General features: G+C 43.4%; 1 protein-coding gene across 1 annotated transcript in view; it reads right to left on the reverse strand.

Annotated features, from left to right (window-relative positions):
• Nucleotides 1-20576, reverse strand: part of tfpia (tissue factor pathway inhibitor a) — a 74786-nt gene extending 54210 nt beyond the window's left edge. Inside the window, exon 1 of the mRNA XM_039757926.1 lies at nucleotides 20389-20576. Coding sequence (XP_039613860.1) covers nucleotides 20389-20482 — 94 coding nt within the window. The 5' untranslated portion in view covers nucleotides 20483-20576. The remainder of the gene's footprint in view (nucleotides 1-20388) is intronic.
• Between the last annotated feature and the right edge of the window lie 2065 nt (nucleotides 20577-22641).

A 22641-nucleotide genomic window follows, 5' to 3' on the forward strand; every position in this document is an offset into this window, starting at 1 on the left:
TGTGTGGTGGTCTGCCTGCTACTATAAGAGATGCCCCTTCAGTCTCAGGCTGAAGCCTCACTACTTCAATTTCACACACCCTGACTAGAGCTGCTCATTAACTGTACAGACTCGATCTCTGTTGTTAGTCATTAAACTATCAGTAACATGATAGTTAGAATTTGATACTAACCGTCACCTCTTCTGTTTCTCTTCTAGGTACTCACAGGTGGCACATGGTGCCATGGCCCACCTGCCAAGTTGTTTTGTCTGCCTAAGGTAAAGTCATCCCTGATGGAGGATCGCAGGAATTGTGGGGTAGAGGAGTCCTGTCATCGGATTGGCTGGCCCAGCACCGACTCAGCTGTGGAATGGCCAAATGGGGGAGGCAGCTTGATGGCTGAGGTCTCCAGGACTCTAAACAAATCCACATCATATTATGGGATATCATCTACTGTTTAATTCTGGTCCGTACTTGTAATATTTGTATTGCTATACTGTATTGAGGATGACTTGTGTTCTGTGTATTGTATTGACACCCTTCTTTTTGACACCCACTGCATGCCCACCCTACCTGGTAAAGGAGTCCTTCTCTTTGCCTTTCCTGAGGTTTTTTCCATTTTTTTTTTGGGAGTTTTTTCTTGTCTTCTTAGAGAGTCAAGGCTGGATGGCCATCAAGAGGCAGGGCCTGTTAAGCCCATTGTGGCACTTCTTGTGTGATTCTGGGCTATACAACAATAAATTGTATTGTATTGTATTGTATTGTATTGATGGGGTGAGGAACCTCAACAGAATTGGGGGACGATAAGAGTGGTGTCCAGTAGGGGGCAGTGCCAAGGCCGTTGATATTTTTAATATGGACAGGAATATAAGGAACAAGTGGTTAAGTATGCAGATGATACCAAGAGAGGTGGATTGGCAGAGAACCATTGAATCATCACAGATTTCTAGACAATGAAGTTTAATGTCATTAAAATGTAAAGAATTACATACAGTAAGTACAAATGTGAGGTTTGAATACACAATGGGTGGTCTAAAAATCGACAGCCCACCTTATGAGAAGGATTTAGGAGTCATAGTGGACTCTAAGCTATCGACGTCCAGTCAGTGTTCATAAGCCATTAAGAGGGCTAACAGGATGTCAGGTTATATAGCGCCTTGATGTGTCCACTGAGGTTCTGCTCAAGCTTTATAACACACTGGTGAGGTTGGATGTCATCTCATCTGAAGTCCTGGGTGCAGTTTGGGTCTCCATAAAGACATAGCAGCAAAAGAGAAGGTCCAGAGAAGAGTAACTCGGCGGGGCTACAGGGGATGAGTGATGAAGATTAAAAGAGCTGAGCCGTCAGAGATGAAGAGGAGACCGGACTGACTGAAGTGTTTAAAATGATGAAGGGGATTAGTCCAGTGGATCGAGATGGTGATTTTAAAATGAGTTCATCAAGAACACGGGGACACAGCTGGAGACTTGTGAAGGGCGAATCTCACGTTAACATTCAGAAGTTTTTCTTTACACAAAGACCAACAAACACTTGGAATAAGCGACCAGGTAGTGTGGTGGACAGGAGGACTTGAGGGACTTTCAAAACTCGACTTGATGTTAATAAGTGGACATGACTGGCGAGCTTTGTTGGGCTGAACGGCCTGATCTCGTCCAGACTGTTCTAATGGTCTAATGACCAGGAGACAAACGGCGCTTTAAAAACCAAATCATCCACAGAAACCCGATTTCTAAAATGCCATGCAAACCCAGTCAGCTTACTGGCCTCTGAGAAACCCGATCCACAGACGTTGATTTCTCGGCTAATAATCCGATTATGTGGCGGTGTAAACCCATAACCGGGTTACTGTTAAGGACTTGGTGAGCTGCACGTGTCTGCTTGGCTCTGCACTCGCTTTCAGCACCAACAAGTTCGTGTGCCCACAAAACACATTTGCAAAGGTAAAAGTGTGGACGATTACATAACTCCTTCTCTTGGCTGAAATATTCTGTCTCAGTACTTCAGGAATCAGTAACAGAACAGAATCTCGAGAGCAGTGGGGTAACTCGTTACGCAGTCCGCTTCCTTTATTTATATAGCGCCTTTCCCATGCTCAAGGCACTTCAAGTAATGAGTAACCCAGCACATATCTTACTGCGTTATTATATTCCAGCCGCACTGGGTACAAGGCAGGAGGCACACACAGTGGTATGCTGGCCCTCTGCAGTTTGTAGGACACAAAGTGCCAATTTGACCAAATAAATTTATAAAACACATGGCAATGACCCCAGGGGTTAGGCCTCTTCTCAAGTTCACAGAGGCTGACGCAGTCGAATGACACATCACTTGAGCAGGTAAATTCGGATTACTAAGGAACTGATTTGTGACTTTACCAAGTCTCCCACCGTCACCCGATTACGTTTGTGCAGGTAAATATGGCCCAGGATGTGAAACAATACATGTGGCCAAGAAAGGCTGCAGTAACAGGAATCGGGGTCACTCAGTGTAGTGTGGACATAGGAGGGTCTTCTCTGGATACTCCAGCATCTTCCCACCTCTCAACACTGTGCATGTTAGGCACTACACATTAGCCTAGAAAGTGGGCATGGGCGGGCTCTGTAATTGTCCAGGGTTCTGTTCGCGGTTGACTTCTGCTTTGCACCAACGGCTGCTGGGACAGACTCGGAAGTTGAATTAAAAAGTGGGCAAGTCAAATGCCAACAGAAGTGGGACTGGAACTGCAATGGAGATCAAGACTTGAGAGAATGGACTCGGACACACACAAAACCGTTCAACGTATACATTATATTTGGAAGCTGAAATTCCTCAGGTCAGCACAACATATGCAGAACAAGCCACTGAACACAATTACGGTGACAGTAGAAGACCCTCAAGGTCTCGATTTTACTCGTAACCAGTCTCTGTGCGTGTCCTGTGATCTTCTGAAACAAATGCAACAGGCCACCCCTTTCTTTGGTGACCACAACATTCTTAATTTGAAATTCTATCAAGTCCACACTTTCTGATCGTACGCCTAAATTACCACAAAGAATTCACCTGCAAGCATCCAAGGATTGCATTCAATTTAGATGGCAAGGGAGATAAGACTTTCTTATTCCCAAAGAAGATGGCAGGGTTACAGCAGCAGATGATAAAGGAACTAAAACACAAATAACAAAAATGATTATCTCTATTATAAAAAAAAAAAAAACCCTGGAAAGGAACACTAGGGAGACGAGATGTGATCTTCATGTGAAGATCACAGAAGACTCTTAAAAGACCCGTGAGACTAGAGAGATTGGCCACGGAGCGTCTCACAGGGACGTAGAACATGAGATTCTTGCAAGATGCCTTACTGACAACCAAATATCAAATAAGACCACGGGCAGCAAAACACTCAGTCGCGTAAAGTCTTTGAGCAGACGCAGATGCAGGGCTCTCAGCGCATATACGTTATAAACAAAACATCGATGACTAAGCGAAGGAGAAAGCAGCACGGAGAAAGACTCAAAAGCGTTGGAGAGAAAAAAGAAAAAGAATTATCGAGGTGCAAATTCAGAAAATAAGGAAAGTAATCATCAGCCCGGAACAAGCGGAACTGAAAGAAAAAAAAAAAAAAAAAGCAGGTCCAATCAGGCGCAGAATTAAAAGACAAAGTAGAACTTCATAAAGACATTCACAAACGTTGAGGCTATATACATGCAGAGTAGGTTAGAGATTATGAATGCAGTGGAACTGGAAAGGCTCAAAGAAAAAGAAAAAAAAAAAGTGTGATACACATGTGGAGAAAGTTAAAGATATGAAAGTAGGTAAAAAAAAGTATAAAATAAGAAAGTACAAATCACAGGAGCGCAAACAAACGGAAATTATTACTCGAAAAAGGGAAAATAATCACCATGGACCAGGGGCCTCACGTATAAATGGTGCGGGAGCACAGAAATGTTGCTTATGAACGTTTCCATGCTCACATCGTGATGTATAAAACCTAAACTTGCTGTAAAGCCACACACATTTCCTCGGTAGCTCATACCCTGGCGTACACAAGTTCTCCGCTCGGTTTGCAGACTGGCGGCGCCCACCGTCAAAGCAGTGCTACTGTTCCTGTGTGGTTTATCTTTCTCTTTCAGATCAACATCCCTGACGCGGCTTTATAAATAAACAATATGCGGTTAATTTCAGTGTATTAGTTTAATGCATCTGATTGTGATTAACCTGTAACAATATAATGGTCCACAGGAATGGCCAAACTATTCCAAATAACAGTTGCTTTAGCACGTTCTTCTTTCAGCTGCTCCCGTTAGGTGTTGCCACAGTGGATCATCTTTTTCCATATTACTCTCCCTGCACCACTCGGAGTATTTATATCACTGTATCTGAGTGGGAATCACAGGAGTACAGCAGCTGATCACAAAGAGAATGATCAGGATACAGCATCAAGCACACGCCGCCTCAGCCATGCACACAGTCTATTTGAACTGCTCTCGTATGTCAAACACTTCAGAGCCTTTCCTGTATGGACCTCGCAGTTCACAAACAGTTTCACCCCAAGAGCTCTAAACGCACTCAGTCAGCCATCAAGTGCTCCTCATAGACCTGTGAGGACTTATGAGTACAATCACCTCACTGGAAACTTGAGATACAGTTAGAATATCACACAAGCTGAGCCACTTTATAAATTCACATATGATGACGAGATCATTAAGATGAAATTCAGCAAAATATGTTTATTATACAGATAAAACTTTAACTTTATTTAAATAATCTATATTGTTAATAATTAAAGGACACGATGTCGCTACGCTAGCAAGGATCTGGCAGTCCGTTCACGGATTGATCCTGCCTCACACTGTATGCTTCACTGGGACTGGCGTGAAAGATAGAATAATTAAACACGAACTACGAAGATATTTCAATGTTCCTTAAAAGTTTTGAAGAATCGCCATTCTAAGCTTACAGATGGCTTAACGTCTATCACAGAGCGTATTGTGTGGCGATTGGGTATTTGGAGAAAGAAAAGTAAGGACAGGAATTGGAGGTTAGTATGTTTGAAAGAGACAGCACTTCTGTACTAAATTATTTCATCGAAGGTCGCGCCCAATCACTGCACCACCGTGTGCCCGTGGTTTAATAACCTGCTTTAACTCCTATCATCATGAAAATGATATCACGTATACATCTCAGTATTTTAAATTATTCAGAGAGCTGTAATATCATGAATGTCATGGATTTTGTATCCTGTCGGAGGAAGAGAAAGCCGGTTTAAGAAGCACGTAGCAATTGACACACACAGAGCACAAAGAAGATCAAATACAAAACAAAGCATTTAATGTGCGACTTTAGTTACGATGGGATTTAAGAAACTAGCAAATTAAACAATTTAAAGATGAAGTTTATGATGTTCTAATTTAAAGACAAAATAAACTGTGTGATTAAAGTGGAAATTTTGAGATTAAAGTTGACATTTCATACTTTTTTTCCCCCACCGTTTGCCTTTTTTTTCTCTGTGCCCTAATAAGCTTTCATAGGACACTGACGGTGGGCTACGACTCCCCTTTTCACGGTTACTTTGATATCTGACTTTTTTTATTTTGGCACTGTGCGACTTTGACCTTTCAAGTTTCTCCAACACGCTATGTCACTCGATCAACTTCCTGTTGTTTATTCCACTGTTTAAACCAACAAATAGTATGGTATTCTTTGCCTCCACTTGGTATTTGCTGAAATTCTTCTATTTCCCCCCGTGCTTTTTCAGTTGCCTTTTCACAGAACACTGCGCTTAAGGGCTATTTATATTGATTTACATATTCAAAAAGGTGCAATTTTTGGAGGAGACGGGGCGGGGCAGCAGGTGTGTGCACGTGCCTTACTTTTCACGCTGATTGGGATTTATGTTGCGGAAGAACGTGCAAGTTTGCGTACGCACAGATTTATGCATCTGGATTTTTCTGTGTGTATGCACATTATTTTATATAAATTTAAAATATATTATATATCTCTATATGCACTACATCGAGCCCGCGTGCTATTGTGGTTTCGCCTGCGTGCCTCAATAAAAGTCACCCTCCCCTCGCTCTTACTTTTTTACCGTTCATCTAATGAATACACTATGGCTTCACGGCTTCACCAAAACAATCATTGTTGGCGAATAAAGTATCCATTATTCATAAAGCTTCAGTTGGTGATCTGTCTTTCTGCGTTAACTGCATATTTTTTCATATGTCTCAAACAAGGGGATGCGAGGGTAAAATGACTTGGGAAGCGCGCGTACATACTTAGTGCACCCCCTCTCGGGAATCAAACCTCGGACGTTGGCGCTAGAGGCGAAGCCTCTACCATTGCGCCACGGCGTGTGGTTTGTCTATTTGAGAGTATGTAGATCGGGGTATATATCTACACTAATAAAAGGCAAAGCCCTCACTCACTCACTCACTCACTCATCACTAATTCTCCAACTTCCAGTGTGGGTGGAAGGCTGAAATTTGGCAGGTTCATTCCTTACAGCTTCCTTACAAAAGTTGGGCAGGTTTTATATCGAAATTCTACGCGTAATGGTCATAACTGGAAGCAGTTTTTCTCCATTTACTGTAATGGAGATGAGCTTCAACGCCGTGGGGGCGGAGTTTCGTGTGACATCATCACGCCTCCCACGTAATCACGCAGTACATAGAAAACCAGGAAGACCTCAAAAAAGTGCTTAAGAAAACATGCATTATATAATTGAGAAGGCAGCGAAACAATAAGAAGCGAGCGAGTGACATATACAACCATATTCATGGTCCATTCTGCTACTTCGGAAACAAAGCACGATGTAAACCTACACTTTAAATTAAGTTCATAGACAGGCTGCCACTGGCGTTTGTAATTTAGTGCCTGCCCATATAAGGCCGTCCGTCAGCGGCAATCCAATAGCAAACTAAATATTCACGGGTGAAGGACTGTGCTTATGGAGAGGAAGATGAGATGGTCAGGGTGGTGTTTGACACAAACTCAGCGAAACTGCGAGAGAAAGTTTTAAGTGCCAGGACTAAGGTAACATTAAATACAGCTATGGACATAGCACGAGATGGCACCAGCACAGCTGGGAACCTTCGATGCATGTACACCGAGTGGCTCACGTGAACTGACGCAGTGCACAGATAAAAAGCAACAGTTCCAAAGAGCTGAACAAAACCGAATTACACAATTGAAAAGGCAGCAAAAAATATGAAGCGTCTGATAAGCATATTCATAAATCCAGCTACTGTGGAAACAAAGCACACGGTGGAAAAAGTTAATGTCCCGCTAAAGGAAGACAGTGTAAAAAAAACCCGTGCATGCAGTGTGTCAGGTCTCAGATAAAGAAGAAGACGAGCTGTTTATTGATGCAGTAAGAAACGAATCGATGAATGAATGAAACCTGTCATCTTTACAACGATTGACAAACACAGAATGTAACTTGAACACAACACATCCTACAAATACGAGCCTGATTGAAAGAAATAATGATAATCAAATCCTTGATGACAGCAACACTCAGTAACACTCACAAAACAAATACTGTATATTGACAGTCATGTTACGTTAATTTTTAAAATGTTCCCTTTTCTTTTTCTACCTTTTTTAACACACTACTTCTCCGCTGCGATACGCGGGCACCTCCTTAGTTTGAGAAGAAGTCTGAAAAAATATGAGGTGAACACAGAAAAACATCACCAATTCAAGCTTTATGAATAATCGATTCGCCATCAATAATTGTTTTGGTAAAGCCATCCTCCTTCCATTTTATAATTTTTCCGCCAATAGCCATGATTAAATGAACGGTAAATAAAGTAAGAGCAAAGCGAGGGTGACTTATTTAGGCAGGCATATATATGACAGCAACACTCATGACAATGTCAATCATGTTACGTTATTATTAAAATGTTTCCTTTTCTTTGTCATTACTTCTTTAACACACTACTTCTCCGCTGCGAGGCGCGGGTATTTTGCTATATATATAATATATGAATGACCTCCAAAGAGCGCTGAGACTTTTGATATCATGAACGTGTCTGCAAAAACTGTGGTCTCCTGCCCAGCAAAAGTCGAGCAGCCAGCCAGCGCATAGCTGTGCCGCCTTTGAGACGCTGACTGCGCTTCTGCTTTAAGTCAAAGTGAGCACTTTTAATTTTTTTCATCCTCCCCTGCGCTACAGCCCAGACAAGTGCAAACACGGACCCCTTTTCTACACCACGGCAAAATAATATTAAGGCGATTCACACTTTCTTTTGCACGTATACGATTATGATGTCATCACCTCGGATTATGAAGACACGCACACGAGTGCAGGACTGACAGTGCCATCACAGCCGATTAATGGCGGGGACGTCTCAAGACCCAACGCAACTGTCCCCAAAAGGCGATCATAACGTCAGTGAACACATCTCTCTATACTATATAAAAGAAAAAGGCAACTTTCCTTTCTTTACACCTTTTATCCCAAACCAAAGCCTTTCTCTCTTCACAGTGCAGAGGACACAAAACTAATTTTCTTTAAATGCCGGTAAGGCACATTACCAGAGGCACAAATTTGAACGTTCACATAGAAAATGTAATTTCTATACCACAGCCGTCGTGTAGCACCTTTCAAAAGGGATCTACTACCGAGAGATGATCCATATACATTTTAGCTGCTGTTAGTTACTTACCTGTTGTGTTACACAGTCTTTAAAATGTAGTTTACCCGCAACCACTCCAGTAGTGCTCAATGTACCTGTACTTCTTAAAAGCGTTAATGTTTTACTGTTTAATAACTTATAGACTATATTTTATTATTTTTCCCTTGCACTCAGTGACCAAAGCTATACACACACACATATAGACACATACACACATACACACACACACACACACATACATATATATAATTTGTGTGTGTGTGTGTGTGTGTATGTGATGTAGATAGGTATGTATATATATATATATATATATATATGTGTATATGTAGATATGTAGATATGTATGTATGTATGTATGTATGTATGTATGTATGTATGTATGTATGTATGTATGTATGTATGTATGTATGTATGTATGTATGTATGTATGTATATATATATATGACAGCAGCAATCCAAGCTGTGAGAAAACACTAAAAAGGAGGCGTGTCAGACGTCGTGGTACATTTTCTGATGCAGCTAGACTAAAAACTTTGTGACGCTGCCCAAATACACAAAACAATTACTTTGACAATCATGTTAGATTATTTTTAAAATGTTTCCTTTTCTTTTCATAACTTCTTTAACACATGACATCGCTAAGCGCTGGTATTTTGCTATATATATATATATATATATATATATCACAGCGACACTCATAACAGTGACAAAACAATTACATTGACAATCATGTTACGTTATTTTCAAAATGTTTCCTTTTCTTTCTCTTTCCTTCTTTAACACACTACTTCTCCACTGCCAAGCTGAGATATATATATATATATATATATATATATATATATAGAGATAGATAGGATAGATTAGATAGATAGGATAGATTAGATAGATAGGATAGATTAGATAGATAGGATAGATATGAGAACAACACTCATATCAATGACAAAACAATTACATTAACAATCAAGTCAATGCTATTTTTCAAATTTTTCCTTTTCTTTTTAGTACCTTCTTTAACACATACTTCTCCGCTTGGCGGTATTCTACTATGTGTGTGTGTGTGTATATATATAATATATATATATATATATATATATATACACATACACACACATATAAAATACCGCTTATAGAATGGAGAAGTAGTGGGTTAAAGAAGTAATGAAAAAAGAAACATTTTAATAAAAAAGTAAAATGATTGACAATGTTGGAATAAGTCCAACTTGGTATACGTCCTGTTTGGACAGAAAAAATTTTGCTTGGTATACGACCTTTGTTTGGAATACGACTCGCGTGCTAACCTTGTTTACCTCTCTCGAGACAAAGCCTCGACTGCCCACGAGCGTTAGTGCGCCAGTTGCTAGCATTCAGTGAACAACCCGCGCTATAACTCTCTGTGAACTTTCACGTGTGTGATATAGCGGGTCCACAGCTCCTGTCCAAGTCCAGCTTTAAAATAAATAATCACCGCGCTCGCAGCTTGGTGAGGGGGCATGGTGGTTATGTGGCTGAAGGTTGTCAGGGCGATTAGCGATGTGGGCATTTCTCACCAAAGTGCACTTGTGAGGGACCGTCCGCCTTCATGATTGTTCCTGGGGCTGCTTATCTTGATAAACAGAAGCGCGAGTTGGCTAGAAGGGGAGTAAAAAGAAAGAACAGACGAGAGAGAGAGAGAGAGAGAGAGAGAGAGAGAGAGAGAGAGAGAGCGCATGGAATAAGTGGCTGAAGCAGGCAGTGTGAAGGTCAGCTGCAAGCAGGGCGACTCCCCAGTTGAGAAGCAGGCACCGGGCTTCTTGTTTTTTTAAAGAATGCTTCCTGCTTTTAACTTCGTTGTTTTTAAGAAGACTTTTTTCTATTGTTTTTAACCTCCACGTTTCACTTCTGATTTCATGGATTATTTATTGGAACTTTGGAGACTGCACTTTGCTTTGTTAATTGTTTTAATAAAAGCACTTTGCACTTTTTCACCATCCCCTTGCTTTGTTGTTACCAATGAGGTTAGCAGCGAGGCACATTACCGACGGTGTAGGATTCAAGGGCTCCCCGGCAGAAGATGGGAGCATACAGCAAACCTGCATCGTCACAACGTGATTGTGTTTTTTTCATGTAAATTTGAATTGATTGTTGAAAAGTATGAAGGTAGCATGTGTATCCGGGACATGGCTGTTGCATACCGTTTGCCGAGAATGACGGTATCTACGATTGTGAAAAACAATGATGTCATTAAAAAGTAAAGTGAGATAAAATTTTCATTTATTTCATCGGATTGCTTTTGTATTTATGCATTTTAGTATTAAGCAGTGTTTAAATTATTTTATATAACCCCATCAATGTACTGTATAATATGCCAATAGCAATAGGATTTTTTTTTCCATGGGAATGGATTAATCATTTTCCCATTATTTCTTATGGGAATAATTTGTTTGGTATACGTCCTGTTTGGTATAAGTCAAAGGGTCTACCGAGGTTCCACTGTATGTGTGTGTATATATGTATATTGTCACGGATGCTGGGGCAACGACCCGGCCGGGACGCCATGAAGGACCGGAAGAGGGTCAAAGCCCACCCTGGATCACGTGGGGGCCGCCTTCCTGGTTGCTCTGGGGGCCACGGGTTGAGGGCATGGAAGCCCTACCCTGTAGGGGCCCATGGTCACCGCCAGGAGGCGCCCTAATGCCTTGGGGACCTGTTGCCCCAGCACTTCTGCCACACCAGGACTGTGTTGGGGTCTGTGCACTTGTGGACAGTAGGTCTTAGTGACCATATATATTGTAAATAGTGTAAATAAAATCCGTGTGGTGGTGAACAACAACATGTCCGCCTGTCTGTATCCGGGTCGGCTCCACAATATTATATATTAGGGGTGGGGCTTGATTAAAAAAATGTATCTAATTAATTAGAGGCTGTGTAATAATTAATCTTGATTAATCGTATGTAATCACACATGAAAATTTGCCCCAATCGCAAATGTTTTTTTTTTTTAATTTAAAAGGGTTTTAGTGGGCGACAGAATCAAATAATAGACATGGACATGAATATTGTAAACTCAAGCTCTTTTAATTTCTGAAAAAAAAAAAAAAAATGCTTTTAAAACTGCATTTCAACTCAAAATAGAAACAAAAATATCATCCCTGGTTAAAATTGGGCAGACTTAAAAATAAAGTGGTAGTTTAAGTACATTTTCAGAATGGTATTGTCTTTAAATAATAACTACTAAAATTTCAACATAAAGTGCAGTTTTTCTTCTTAAAAAAATAAGGCAGAAACAAACGGTAATTTGACCAGCTTCACCTTTAAACACGGAGTAACCTTAGCCAAAATTATTTTGTACATTAGGCTAAAACAGTGTGATCATTGAACATTTTGTAATTAGATGTATTTAGAATTACTAACGGTCACGGAAGTCCAATGATCCCCAGTAAGAGCCACAAAGTCCGCTTTCTGTAATTCATCTAATTTGCTTGCTTTTCAGTGTGCACAAAACCACGCTTTTATCAAGGCTTCCGTCGGGTAGTCTTTTGAAATGAAATTTGCCTCCGATCAGTCGTAGCAACGCGCTTTCTTTCGACTCTTACATTTTTGTAGCTCTGATGTGTGCAATGTAATCGATGTACCAGGAAATCGTGCATCGACAAAAGTTCCCCTTTGCTTGGAATGTAAAGTGTGATTAAATGTGTTATTTTTTTTTAACGCGTTATGGAGTACATGCATCGAAGCTTCTCAGCTGTGCTTGTGCAAAGAAAAGGAAACATTTTAAAAATAACGTAACATGATTGTCAAAGTAATAGTTTTGTGACCGTTATGAGTGTTGCTGTCATCAAGGATTTGATTATCATTATTTCTTGCAATCAGGTTCGTATTTTGAGAATGTGTTGTGTTCAAGTTACATTCCGTGTTTGTCAACCGTTGTAAAGATAACAGGTTTCATTCATCGAAGTGTTCACCACCCAAATCGGTACTCGTCAATGTAAGATGTTCAACAGGCATTCCCGGGATTAAGTTGTGGATTTGCCTGTGAACATTTAATGGTAGTGTGTGTATGAACTTAATTTTATGTTTTCCAGTCCTGCAAAGTCATTTGACGTGAGCCGCTCGGAGTACATGCATCGAAGCTTCTCAGCTGTGCTCGTGCGATCTTGCGATGTCAACGGGTTTATTTAATGTTAGCTAAGACCCAGCACTTAAAAGTTTCTTGCTACAGCAATTTTAACTCTGTTACAAAGTGATCCAAAGTCTCGTTTATACCTCGTATTTTTTCATTAAACTTGTATCTCGCGAAAACGACATTGGACATAGGCATGACAAACGGCAGCAGGAGTGTGTCTATAAACTTAAAGTTACGGTTCAGACCGTGCTTTGTTTCCACAGTAGCTGTTCACAGTCATTTCACGTGATTACGTGGGAGGCGTGATGATGTCAGACGCAACTCCGCCCCCCACGGCCATGAGCTGAAGTCCATTACAGTAAATGGAGAAAAATAGCTTCCAGTTATGACCATTATGCGTAGAATTTCAAAATGAAACCTGTCCAACTTTTGTAAGTAAGCTGTAAGGAATGAGCCTGCCAAATTTCAGCCTTCTACCTACACGGGAAGTTGGAGAATTAGTGACGAGTCAGTCAGTCAGGGCTTTGCCTTTTATTAGTATAGATTTTGGGGAAAAAAAAAGAAAAAAAAAAAAAAGATTAACTGCTGATGAAGATCGTTTTGTCTGTGCTGAAATTCCAAACAGATAAACCTGTCCTAATTACGGTACAAAGTCATTAAACAACACGTCTCACTGACCTCATTTAAAAGATCCAGCATATTTGGACTCCAAAGATTCCAAATGAAATAAAAATAAAACTAATGAAATTGCAACAATTCAAAGAAAAAAAAAAAATCTTAAGTGTATCTGGAAAACCAAAAACAGGGGTTGGTGAGCAAAGCGAGCAGGGGGTGAAGCCCCCTAGAAATGTTAAATAACAAGAATAAAACCAAATAAGAATTACCTGTAAGCAAGTTAAAAGTTACAGACACTCAAAGTGTAAAGCGATTAGAATTGCAATACTAACAAGCTACAATTTCACAGTGCTAGAGGTCAGCCCCTGGCACAGCACATGGCGTCATCATGGACCAGCAAACGGAGAACAGCAGCACCTCATTGCACTGCATGGTGACCGAGGGTAGAGACGACTTTACACCGCACTGCATGGGCCAACACAGTCGTCACCGTCTGTCACTAAATGTGCTCCTGTTTAGCCAACACCTCAAAGAGTCCAGGATAGTCTGCAGCTCCCCGAACGAATGCCTTTGCTACCAGCCGGACTCCCAAGACTGAACCAGCCCCTTAAATCAGTTTATGAAGTCTGTTGGCATAACCTGCACAAATCCCATTTCCCCAGCACACCACCACATAGAACTGGCCACTACAGACTGGTGGAAAACTTCGAGGAGCGGCCTGCATACGCCAAACAACCTCAACCTCCTCAAGAAACTGAGACAACTCTGAGCCTTGCTGTACACAGAGGGCCTCTGTGTCGGTAGCTCCATTCGTCCCTGCCTAGTGCCAATATGCCCGACTATGGCCGTGTCATCAGAAAATGTCATTCTTAATAATAAAAAGAACAGTCATTGGCTTCACAAGACCATCCTAATCCTGCCACATTCCTAATGTGTAGCACAGCACTTGTTTTTTTCCCCTCATCTTCACTCAGAGAGGTCACCCCTCCGAGATCCTCACTGCATTCCCAAACACAGGGTCCACTTTATCAAGTATGTTGATCTGCTATGGGGTAGGGCCCTCCATTTCCCTCTACAACAGCCGAATTCTTTGAGACATGGACTCCTCGATTTACTGCACACATTATTTTGGAATTTTGGGCCCTGCTGCCAATCAAGTCACATGTGCTTGGTGTTTCAGCACATTATCCATTATATAGATAGCTAGTTAAAGGAAGATTGTGGCCATTAAGTGAAGAACGTAGCCAGCAATAATGTTTATATTCCCTTGTGGTCCTTTAATGGCAGTAACTGGTATTAAGAGCCTTAATATGTACCAACAAAACAATTCCCAACAACTTGTACAGTCAATACATGGCAAAGGAGCCGCACGACACAAATCAGGATTCACCTGAGCGGCTCGTATTTTTCCAATAATCAGCCACCCGGCTCACAGTCGTCTCATCATCCAGTGGAACTTGGCTTGGCATGGTGTCCTGATGCTGCTCTACACCAACAGAGCTGTCCATCTGCCACTTATTCCAGTCGTGTTGATGCTCTCCTTACTGCCAATTGACACCCACTGGATTTAAAAATAAATCTCACCAGTATGTGTACTGCATGGCACTGGCAAATAAATCAATCAGGCCGTCAATGCAGTTCTGAAATGGGCAATCACCTCACGCTCAAGTGACTTTGTTCTCGCACATTCTGCCCATTTGCTCAAACACAAACCAAAGCTCCTGACCGTGCTGGTGTGCTCCAAGGACAGGATGTCTGGACAAGCAGGGGACGAATGAAGACAATGAGGCCTGACAGGCGCATGAATAACTTCATAACGGCTTCAAGGCTTTACGGGACCAGTGACCATCAGTGACCATCGGGCACAGTCTGGAATTCCATTATCCTGGTACTTTTAACAAATCGACCCAATTTTCATTATCCAGTAGGTGGAAAAAAACAAAACACGTTTGACGGTGACAGAGATAAAGAGGAGTAAACAGTGACAATGAGACACGTGAAGGGGTGGTGTGGTGGGATAAAAAAATTTATTAAACAAACAAAAAGCGACGAATTTTCAAAATGAGGAAAAAACACCAGGATGATGGAAACATGGGATGTAGGCTGGTAGGGAAAAAAAAATATATATATATTCTGAAAGGGTCTCAACTTGTGGAGCCCACCTCACTACCTTGAAGCTCATCCTGGCAATACTGGGCACAAATTAACTCTGGAAGAGAAGACAATCCACGAGCGTCACTTTAACAGCTTTATGAAGGATGTCATCCCAAGTCTGTAACAGGAGGCTCGTTATTTATTTTCAGCAACTGGCAGTGAAGTGAAGTCAATGGACCGGCGTGTGTCACTGTAAGTCACTAAGTCACTGTCTGGTGTGCCACTTCAGTTTAACAAATGGACCAAAGAATTGGGTTTCACTTTTACTTGTTTTTTAGTCTGCCAGTTTGTTTTCATTTCAAGTATATTATAAAATCTGCCAATTTTGGGCTAAAAGTCAGTAAAAAGAGAAGTCAGAGGGTAAACCCCTCTTCATAAACAAACTGCAAATGAGGGGAAGACGTTGCAGTTAAACTGTGTTTTAATTGATGCCATCGTGTAAATACATGTCAAGTGATTACGAAGCAACCCCTCAAAGCCAGGTGAGTCATTTTCAAAAAGAGAGTTTAAGAATGAAACAGGAGAATGTGCAGAATGCCACCAGGACGGTGAGGAAGAGGAGCCTGGAGGCCAAAATGGCTCACAGTGACAGCTACTACATAGCAGACTGGGAAATGTTGACGGATGAGATTGAGAAACTCTGTCACCGCATCACAGACCACGTGAACGCATGTGTCGACACAGTGGGCCCCTCAAAGACGGAGAGCTGCTTTCCAGACAACAACTCCTGGATCACCAAGGAGCAAAAACCTCTCCTAAATGAGAAGAACATTCAAATGACAAAGGGGCTCCGAAAGACACCCAGCAAGTGCTAAGGAAAAGCAAAGTGAAATAACGGAGGCGTCCAAAGCTAAAATAGAACATAAACCCGCTCAGAATGGCATGAAGGATGTCAGGACTGGACCGGGCACAATTACTGGACTCTGGCAATCCAGGGCTCCGGGGCTGCAAGGGGATGTGGACAAAGCCAACACCCTTAACTCATCCATTTTTGAGCAGATTTTCACTCCCACTGACACTTCACTCCAATGACCCCAATACGACGAGCCCACCTCTAACAATCAGTCCATTCCACCTTCTTAAGGCCTGTGCTGACCAACTTTGTGGTGTCCTCTGTCACTAAGGCTCCAGAAAGAGACGCTGCTGTGGAAAACATCGGGCATTGTTCTGCTCCAAAGAAGGCGGGCACCTCTTTACCGGAGGACCACCAACCAATGGCACTTCTATCTCACATCATGAAGGCCTTGGGGAGACTGGCCTCTTCTGGCAGACCACCTGGGCCCACTGCAGTCTGCTTATCAGGTAAAGATCGGAGTGGAGGATTACATCACCGGTCTGCTCCACAAGGCTCATTCTCACCTGGACAAAGCTGGTGGCACCAGGACTATTACATGTTTTGATCTCCCGAGTGCCTTCAATACCATCAAGTCATCCCTGTTAAGGGGTCCGCTCAGAGACTCAGAGATAGGCAGGTGGATGAGCCCGCAGTGTCATGCAGACCACCGTCTCCGACGCTCAAGGACTGTGACGTCAACACAAGGAACGGGCCGGTCCCCTTTCTTGGTCACTCTGCACACCCCCAACTATAAACATAACAGCCGGTCACATCACCTGCACAGATTAGCAGAGGATTCAGCATTCCTGGGGAGTTCTGAGGGAAGGGATGAGGCAGAGGAGAGGAGTCGGGGGGATACAAAGAGAATTGTCTGTAACTTAACATCAGCAAAACCAAGGAACTGGTTATTTAGCTTCAACTCACGTGTGTGGTCACAACTGGATATCAGGGGGGCTAAGGTGGGCACTGCTGCAAGTACTTGGACTGGTTTGTATACAAGAAAGGGCAAAGCAGGCTCATCTTCATTAGGAGACTGCGTTCCTTTAATATGAGAAGTGACATCCTTCACATCTTCTACAACTCTGTGAAGGCCAGTGTGGTGTGCTGGGCTGGGCTGGTGACACGAGCTCAAAAGAGGACCCCCACGTCAACAAGGCTCAGTTATGGGGCACAATCTGGACCCCATGGAGGTCGCAGTAAAGGAAAGAATTAAAACAAAACTGAGTGCCATTATGAACACAGCGAGGACTTTGAGCCAATGCATTACTCGGCAGAAGCGCGACTGGGGGTCCGTCATATGAACAGCAATACACCTGCCTAATGCCTCACTGGGACTGGCAGGGTCAAATCTGACGATTTATTCCCTTTCTAGTTTCCTTGGTTGTATAGTCATTCTGGTGTGTGTGTGTGGGTCTCTTTAGTTATCCATCTGTGTTTGTATTTATTTAAAGAGTTTCAGTCAAAAGCCAAATGTCCACCCAGGAACAAATAAAGTTCTGTCTGGGTTCACATCCTGGGTCCTCCCTGCGTGAAATTTGCGTGTCCTCCGGTTTCCTCCCACAGTCCAAAGACATGCAGGTTAGGTGCATTGGCGATTCTAATTTGTCCCTAGTGTGTGCGTGTTTGCCCTGCGGTGGGCTGGCACCCTGCCTGGGGTTTGTTTCCAGCCTTGCGCCCTGCATTTGCTGGGATTGGCTCCAGCAGACCCCCTGTAACCCTGTAGTTAGGATATAGCGGGTCGGATAATGGATGGATGAAATATTGTCAATGCTTTCGTGCTTTTACAATTTTGAACTCTAACTTATATCTTCCAATCCTGTGGTAATGTCAAACGTCAACGGGCCCAGTGTATATTTATGGCAACTCTGACCCAGCCATACACATTTGAGGGAAACTGGGAAAGGACACCCTTGATGAAGTCAATAAATGAAGCCAAACCAGCTAAACAAAGACTTGCATGCCTAATAATTCATACCACTCAGCCGTTATGATAAGGTGCGTTGAGGTGATACACATATTACAATATGGCGCAGACTGGGTTTTGTTCCTTTCAAGAGGGCCAATGCTACGTATTTGCACTGAAGAGCTGTTTTGTCAGTTCATATTGACTACCTGTTGTCATGTCACACGTCACTGCCCAACAGGCCAACGGTATGTCAGCCGAGCTTCACTCCATCCACCATGCCTGCTGTGCTAGAAGCCATGAACTGACTGGAAAGGCACTACATGCAGTTTTTCGTTTGGTGTAGGTGCACATTACATAAAACAGCAACCTGCAGCAGCGTCCGGCTCTTCGAACGTAATCGGACCGATTCACTGCACTCGTATTGCAATAAGGGCATGCAGGGAGTATGAAGCTGCTTTTGTTAAGCACAAGCAGTGACAATCCACTAATGCCCAAGTTATCCAAGATGTGACTGGCAGACTTTGTGTGCTGGATGTCTGGGTCAACCCATTTATTTTTAAGGCTAAAGTGCTTTGGCAGACGTGGTGGTGCTGTAATCGGAGGCCGACTTGCTGGTAAGGAGTCAGTGTAAACCTCAGAGCGCGTAGGTGAGATGCTGGAATGGTGGGCAGGAGCTTCTGCTCTCAGTCAAGACACTCTGAAATGAAGGGTTTCCACGTGTCAGGAGGGAGCGGCTGCTCCGTCAACCAGTGAAGGACGTCCTCCGTATGCGTACAGCACGTTTCAGGGCGGCGTTCGAGGCACACAGGACTCATTCTCCTCTTTGTCAGCGTGTAGATGGAATTTGCAGAACACTCTACCACACGTTGATTTTTACCTGCTGTCAAGGTCTATGAAATACATCGTACTGGACATGATGGAATCTGAGCACCTGGCCAAGAACACATGCCTATAAATGAGCTAAATAACCCAATTCATTCATTAATGGACTAGCTTTCTTACTGGTGGGAGTGGTGCTTAAGCATCTGCAAGCAGCTTATTACTACTCAATTTTTTTCTTCACCTTGTCAAACTTATAAATTTGAATGTGGTCTGTTTTTAAATAACACATAAGGAGGCTTTCTCATTTATTACTTTACAAACAAACAATCGCTACCACAGCGATTAAGACTATTGAAACTGGACAATAAAAAAAATAAAAAGAATTATGGAGACTACAATTTCCATTCATGCCTCTTAACAGTTAAAAGGTAGATACAACTAAATATGAATGTGCCATTTGTTTATTAATTGGTAAGACATTTCAGTGTCCAGTTAAAACAATCCTGTCAGTTTTGTCCAGCGTACCACAGCACAGTGCAGTGCTCCAGGGTCCAACTCCTCAGGTGGCACAGCCCCAGTGGCATACACAGGCATCTTTGGACACACAGGTTAACCAACAATTCAGAATAGGGTGCCAGCACAGTGCCGGGCACCAGACGTCCCAGAGAGAACTTCCACCTACATAATGGAGGTGGCGGACTGGTATTGAAACCCACCATGCTGAGACAACTGAAACAGGACGTTAACTAAAATGCGAAACGCCTGCTAATGTTGGCGTTCATTGTAACTCCCTTTTCGTCTCCCCTCTAAGGATACCCCGGAGAAAGCGCCAAGTGTCTTCTGCTGCTTTCACTGCGGGCTGTGGTCCCAGTTCGGCGCACATCACGAGGCACTCGACGAAGCGGCGGTTCGAGTCCCGAAATCAAACGGCACAGAGCACCTCGAAGGCGACACCACATCGACTTAAATTGATCAAAGACAGTCAAAGGGCACAAAGCACCCGGTACCTGGCCAGGTCTGAATAAGGCGACGGAGACACGACAGTGACAAAAGGCTTGTCATCCTAGGACGGAGTCTGAGTAACAAGCCGCTCGGAGGGTCCAGGCGGGCATCTAGTCGGTCAACGGCTTGCGAGGGGGGCACGAGCTCCTTCAGACAGGGCTGACTGAGAATGGCCCGTGTCTGGAGAGACCGCATGGCCGCAGACAAATCCTTAGCAAGCAGTGGACATCCAAACGGCGGACCGCACACGCCCCCGCTTGACCCTGTTGACGTCCGGGCAGCGCCGCTGGCTTTGCCGTTACGAGCCGGTGAAGCCGTCCTGCGCGCCACATTCACACCCACGGCCGGCCACTCACCTGCCCCCTCGAGCTCATCCAGTGGCTCTTCGGCAAAACTCAAAGTCACGCCGAGCAACAGCAATAAAACGCAAATCTCAACGGCGTCTTCCATGGCGCGCGCTCACCGCTTTGTGCTGGGAATGTCTGGCACACTTCCGGGGGCGTGTCCGTCTCGCCCACGCATCTCCTGGAGGAGTCGGGCGGGAGAAGACCAGTGACGGGGCTTCGGGGTCATTGCGCTTTTAAGGAGTCGGTGATCGGGTCGCATGGGTGAGTCACGCTGAACCAAAGGGCTTCTTGAGGCTGTGAGGGCCGACGAGCGGATCCTGCATTCGCGTGTTCATTGGTGTTGTCGGCCTGTGACGTTGAAATTGACCCCTCGGTGTTGTTCTCGCCGAAGTGAGGCTGTGTAAAACAGCAGGAGCTCAGACGGCTGGCAGGGCTGGTGATGAAAGGACGAGATGCCGTGTCGTGCGTGGACATTCCGATGGCGGATATCGGGTTCAAGTTTATTGACAGGCGCTCTTTTCTCCAGGCTTGAATTTTGAATTTACTGAAGTTAATGAGAAGTCAAGCAAAATGGCACCGTTTATTGGGTAACTAAAAAGATGCATCTTGGATGAAGAAGTGGCCCGAGTTGCTTTCATATTGTAATCTTTTTAGTTGCCCAATGAAAGGAGTCATTTTGCTTGACTTCTAATTACATCCATAATGGCTAACAGTACAACACCCTAAGATTTACTGGACTAAAGCCATACATTACCAGTATTCTATGTTAATTAATGTTGACTTGTTTTATTTTCTTATTGTGTCTTTCATTTTTCTATTCTTTATTATGTAAAGCACTTTGAGCTACTGTTTGTATGAAAATGTGCTATAGAAATAAATGTTGTTGGCCTGTTGAAGTGAGCAAATCTGGCAAAAACGCAGCAAGCCCCCCACCTGCATTCCAGAGCGAACACTAAGCTGTGTTTCATCTGACAAGACTGCTGTAGGTCAAGGTTGAGCTGACACCTCCGTCATTGGAAAAGGCCCCCAAGAGGACCACCAGCTGAACTCTGATGCTCAAAGTAAGACACCTATAAGCAGACCCTAGAAATGTCACCGCAAAGGACGTCGATCCCATCACTGGAGGCACTTTAAAGATGAATGTATGCATCTCTTCTCACTCTTTGGAGCTGAAAGCTGACGATGCACTCTGACCTGAGTCTGCCATACCTGGAGGCTCGAGACACGTCTGTGCTAATGCTATTCTGAGCTCCGCATTTCATAAAATTATCCCTCAGCTCCTCGTGGACAAACTTGCTCTACTGGGCCTGGAAATCTCCCTGCACAATTTGATATTAGACTTCCTGACAGACAGACACCCCAGTCTGTCAAATACCATCCTACTGAGCCCCCCAAGGCGCTCTTCACCCTCATAACCCATGACTGTTTCAGCAGGTACAGCACAAATCTCATCCTCAAGTTTGTGGACAACACAACAGTGATAGGCCTCATCAGAGGTGATGAAGAAGATTATAGAGAGGAAGCCAAACAACTCCTGACCCAGAGTGCTGATAAAACAAAGAAGCTCACTATCTATAAACTTTAGGAAGAATCATGCTGCCCACCCTCCTCTCTCTATCGGCAGCCCCTCCATGAAATCAGTCAAGATGACAAAGAGTCTGGGAGGTGAGCTAACAAATGATCTCTCCTGGTCCTCAACTCACCTCCTGCCTAGTCAAGAGAGGACAGAAGCGATTGCTCTTCCTGCAACACATGAACTGAGCTTGTCTCCCCTGACCCAACCTCACCTTTTTCTAGAGAGACAGCCATGAGAGTGCGTTGACCACCTGCGTCACTGCTAAGGGGAATGTATCACCCAGACCAGATTTCACTGCAGAGTTGTGAGAGGGGTTGAGAAGATACGTGGGGCATCTCTCACTGCCATCGGTGACCTCTGCAGACCAAGCTGCCAAACTGGGCCACCACCATGATCAGGAAGCACACCAACCCCCACAGTGGATTTTTTGCCCTGCTGCCCGCAAGCCTGGCAGTAAAGGGGTATATGGTGCAAGACTGTCAGAATTCATCAAAGTTTTGTCACAAAAGCCATCAGTATACTGCATGTCTCAGCTGTGCAATATCTTAGTAATTGTCTGTTATTTAATTGTGTTATTTCAGTTTTGTTATCTACTCTTGCATATATGTGGGCCAGGTGATCCAGCTTCATTCTGTACTTTACTGCTGTGTGAACCTTGAACCTTTGGTGCAAAAAAGCCACCCATC

Source organism: Polypterus senegalus, chromosome 6 (genome assembly GCF_016835505.1).
Source record: "Polypterus senegalus isolate Bchr_013 chromosome 6, ASM1683550v1, whole genome shotgun sequence".
In the NCBI taxonomy this organism is placed as follows: Eukaryota; Metazoa; Chordata; class Cladistia; order Polypteriformes; family Polypteridae; genus Polypterus; species Polypterus senegalus.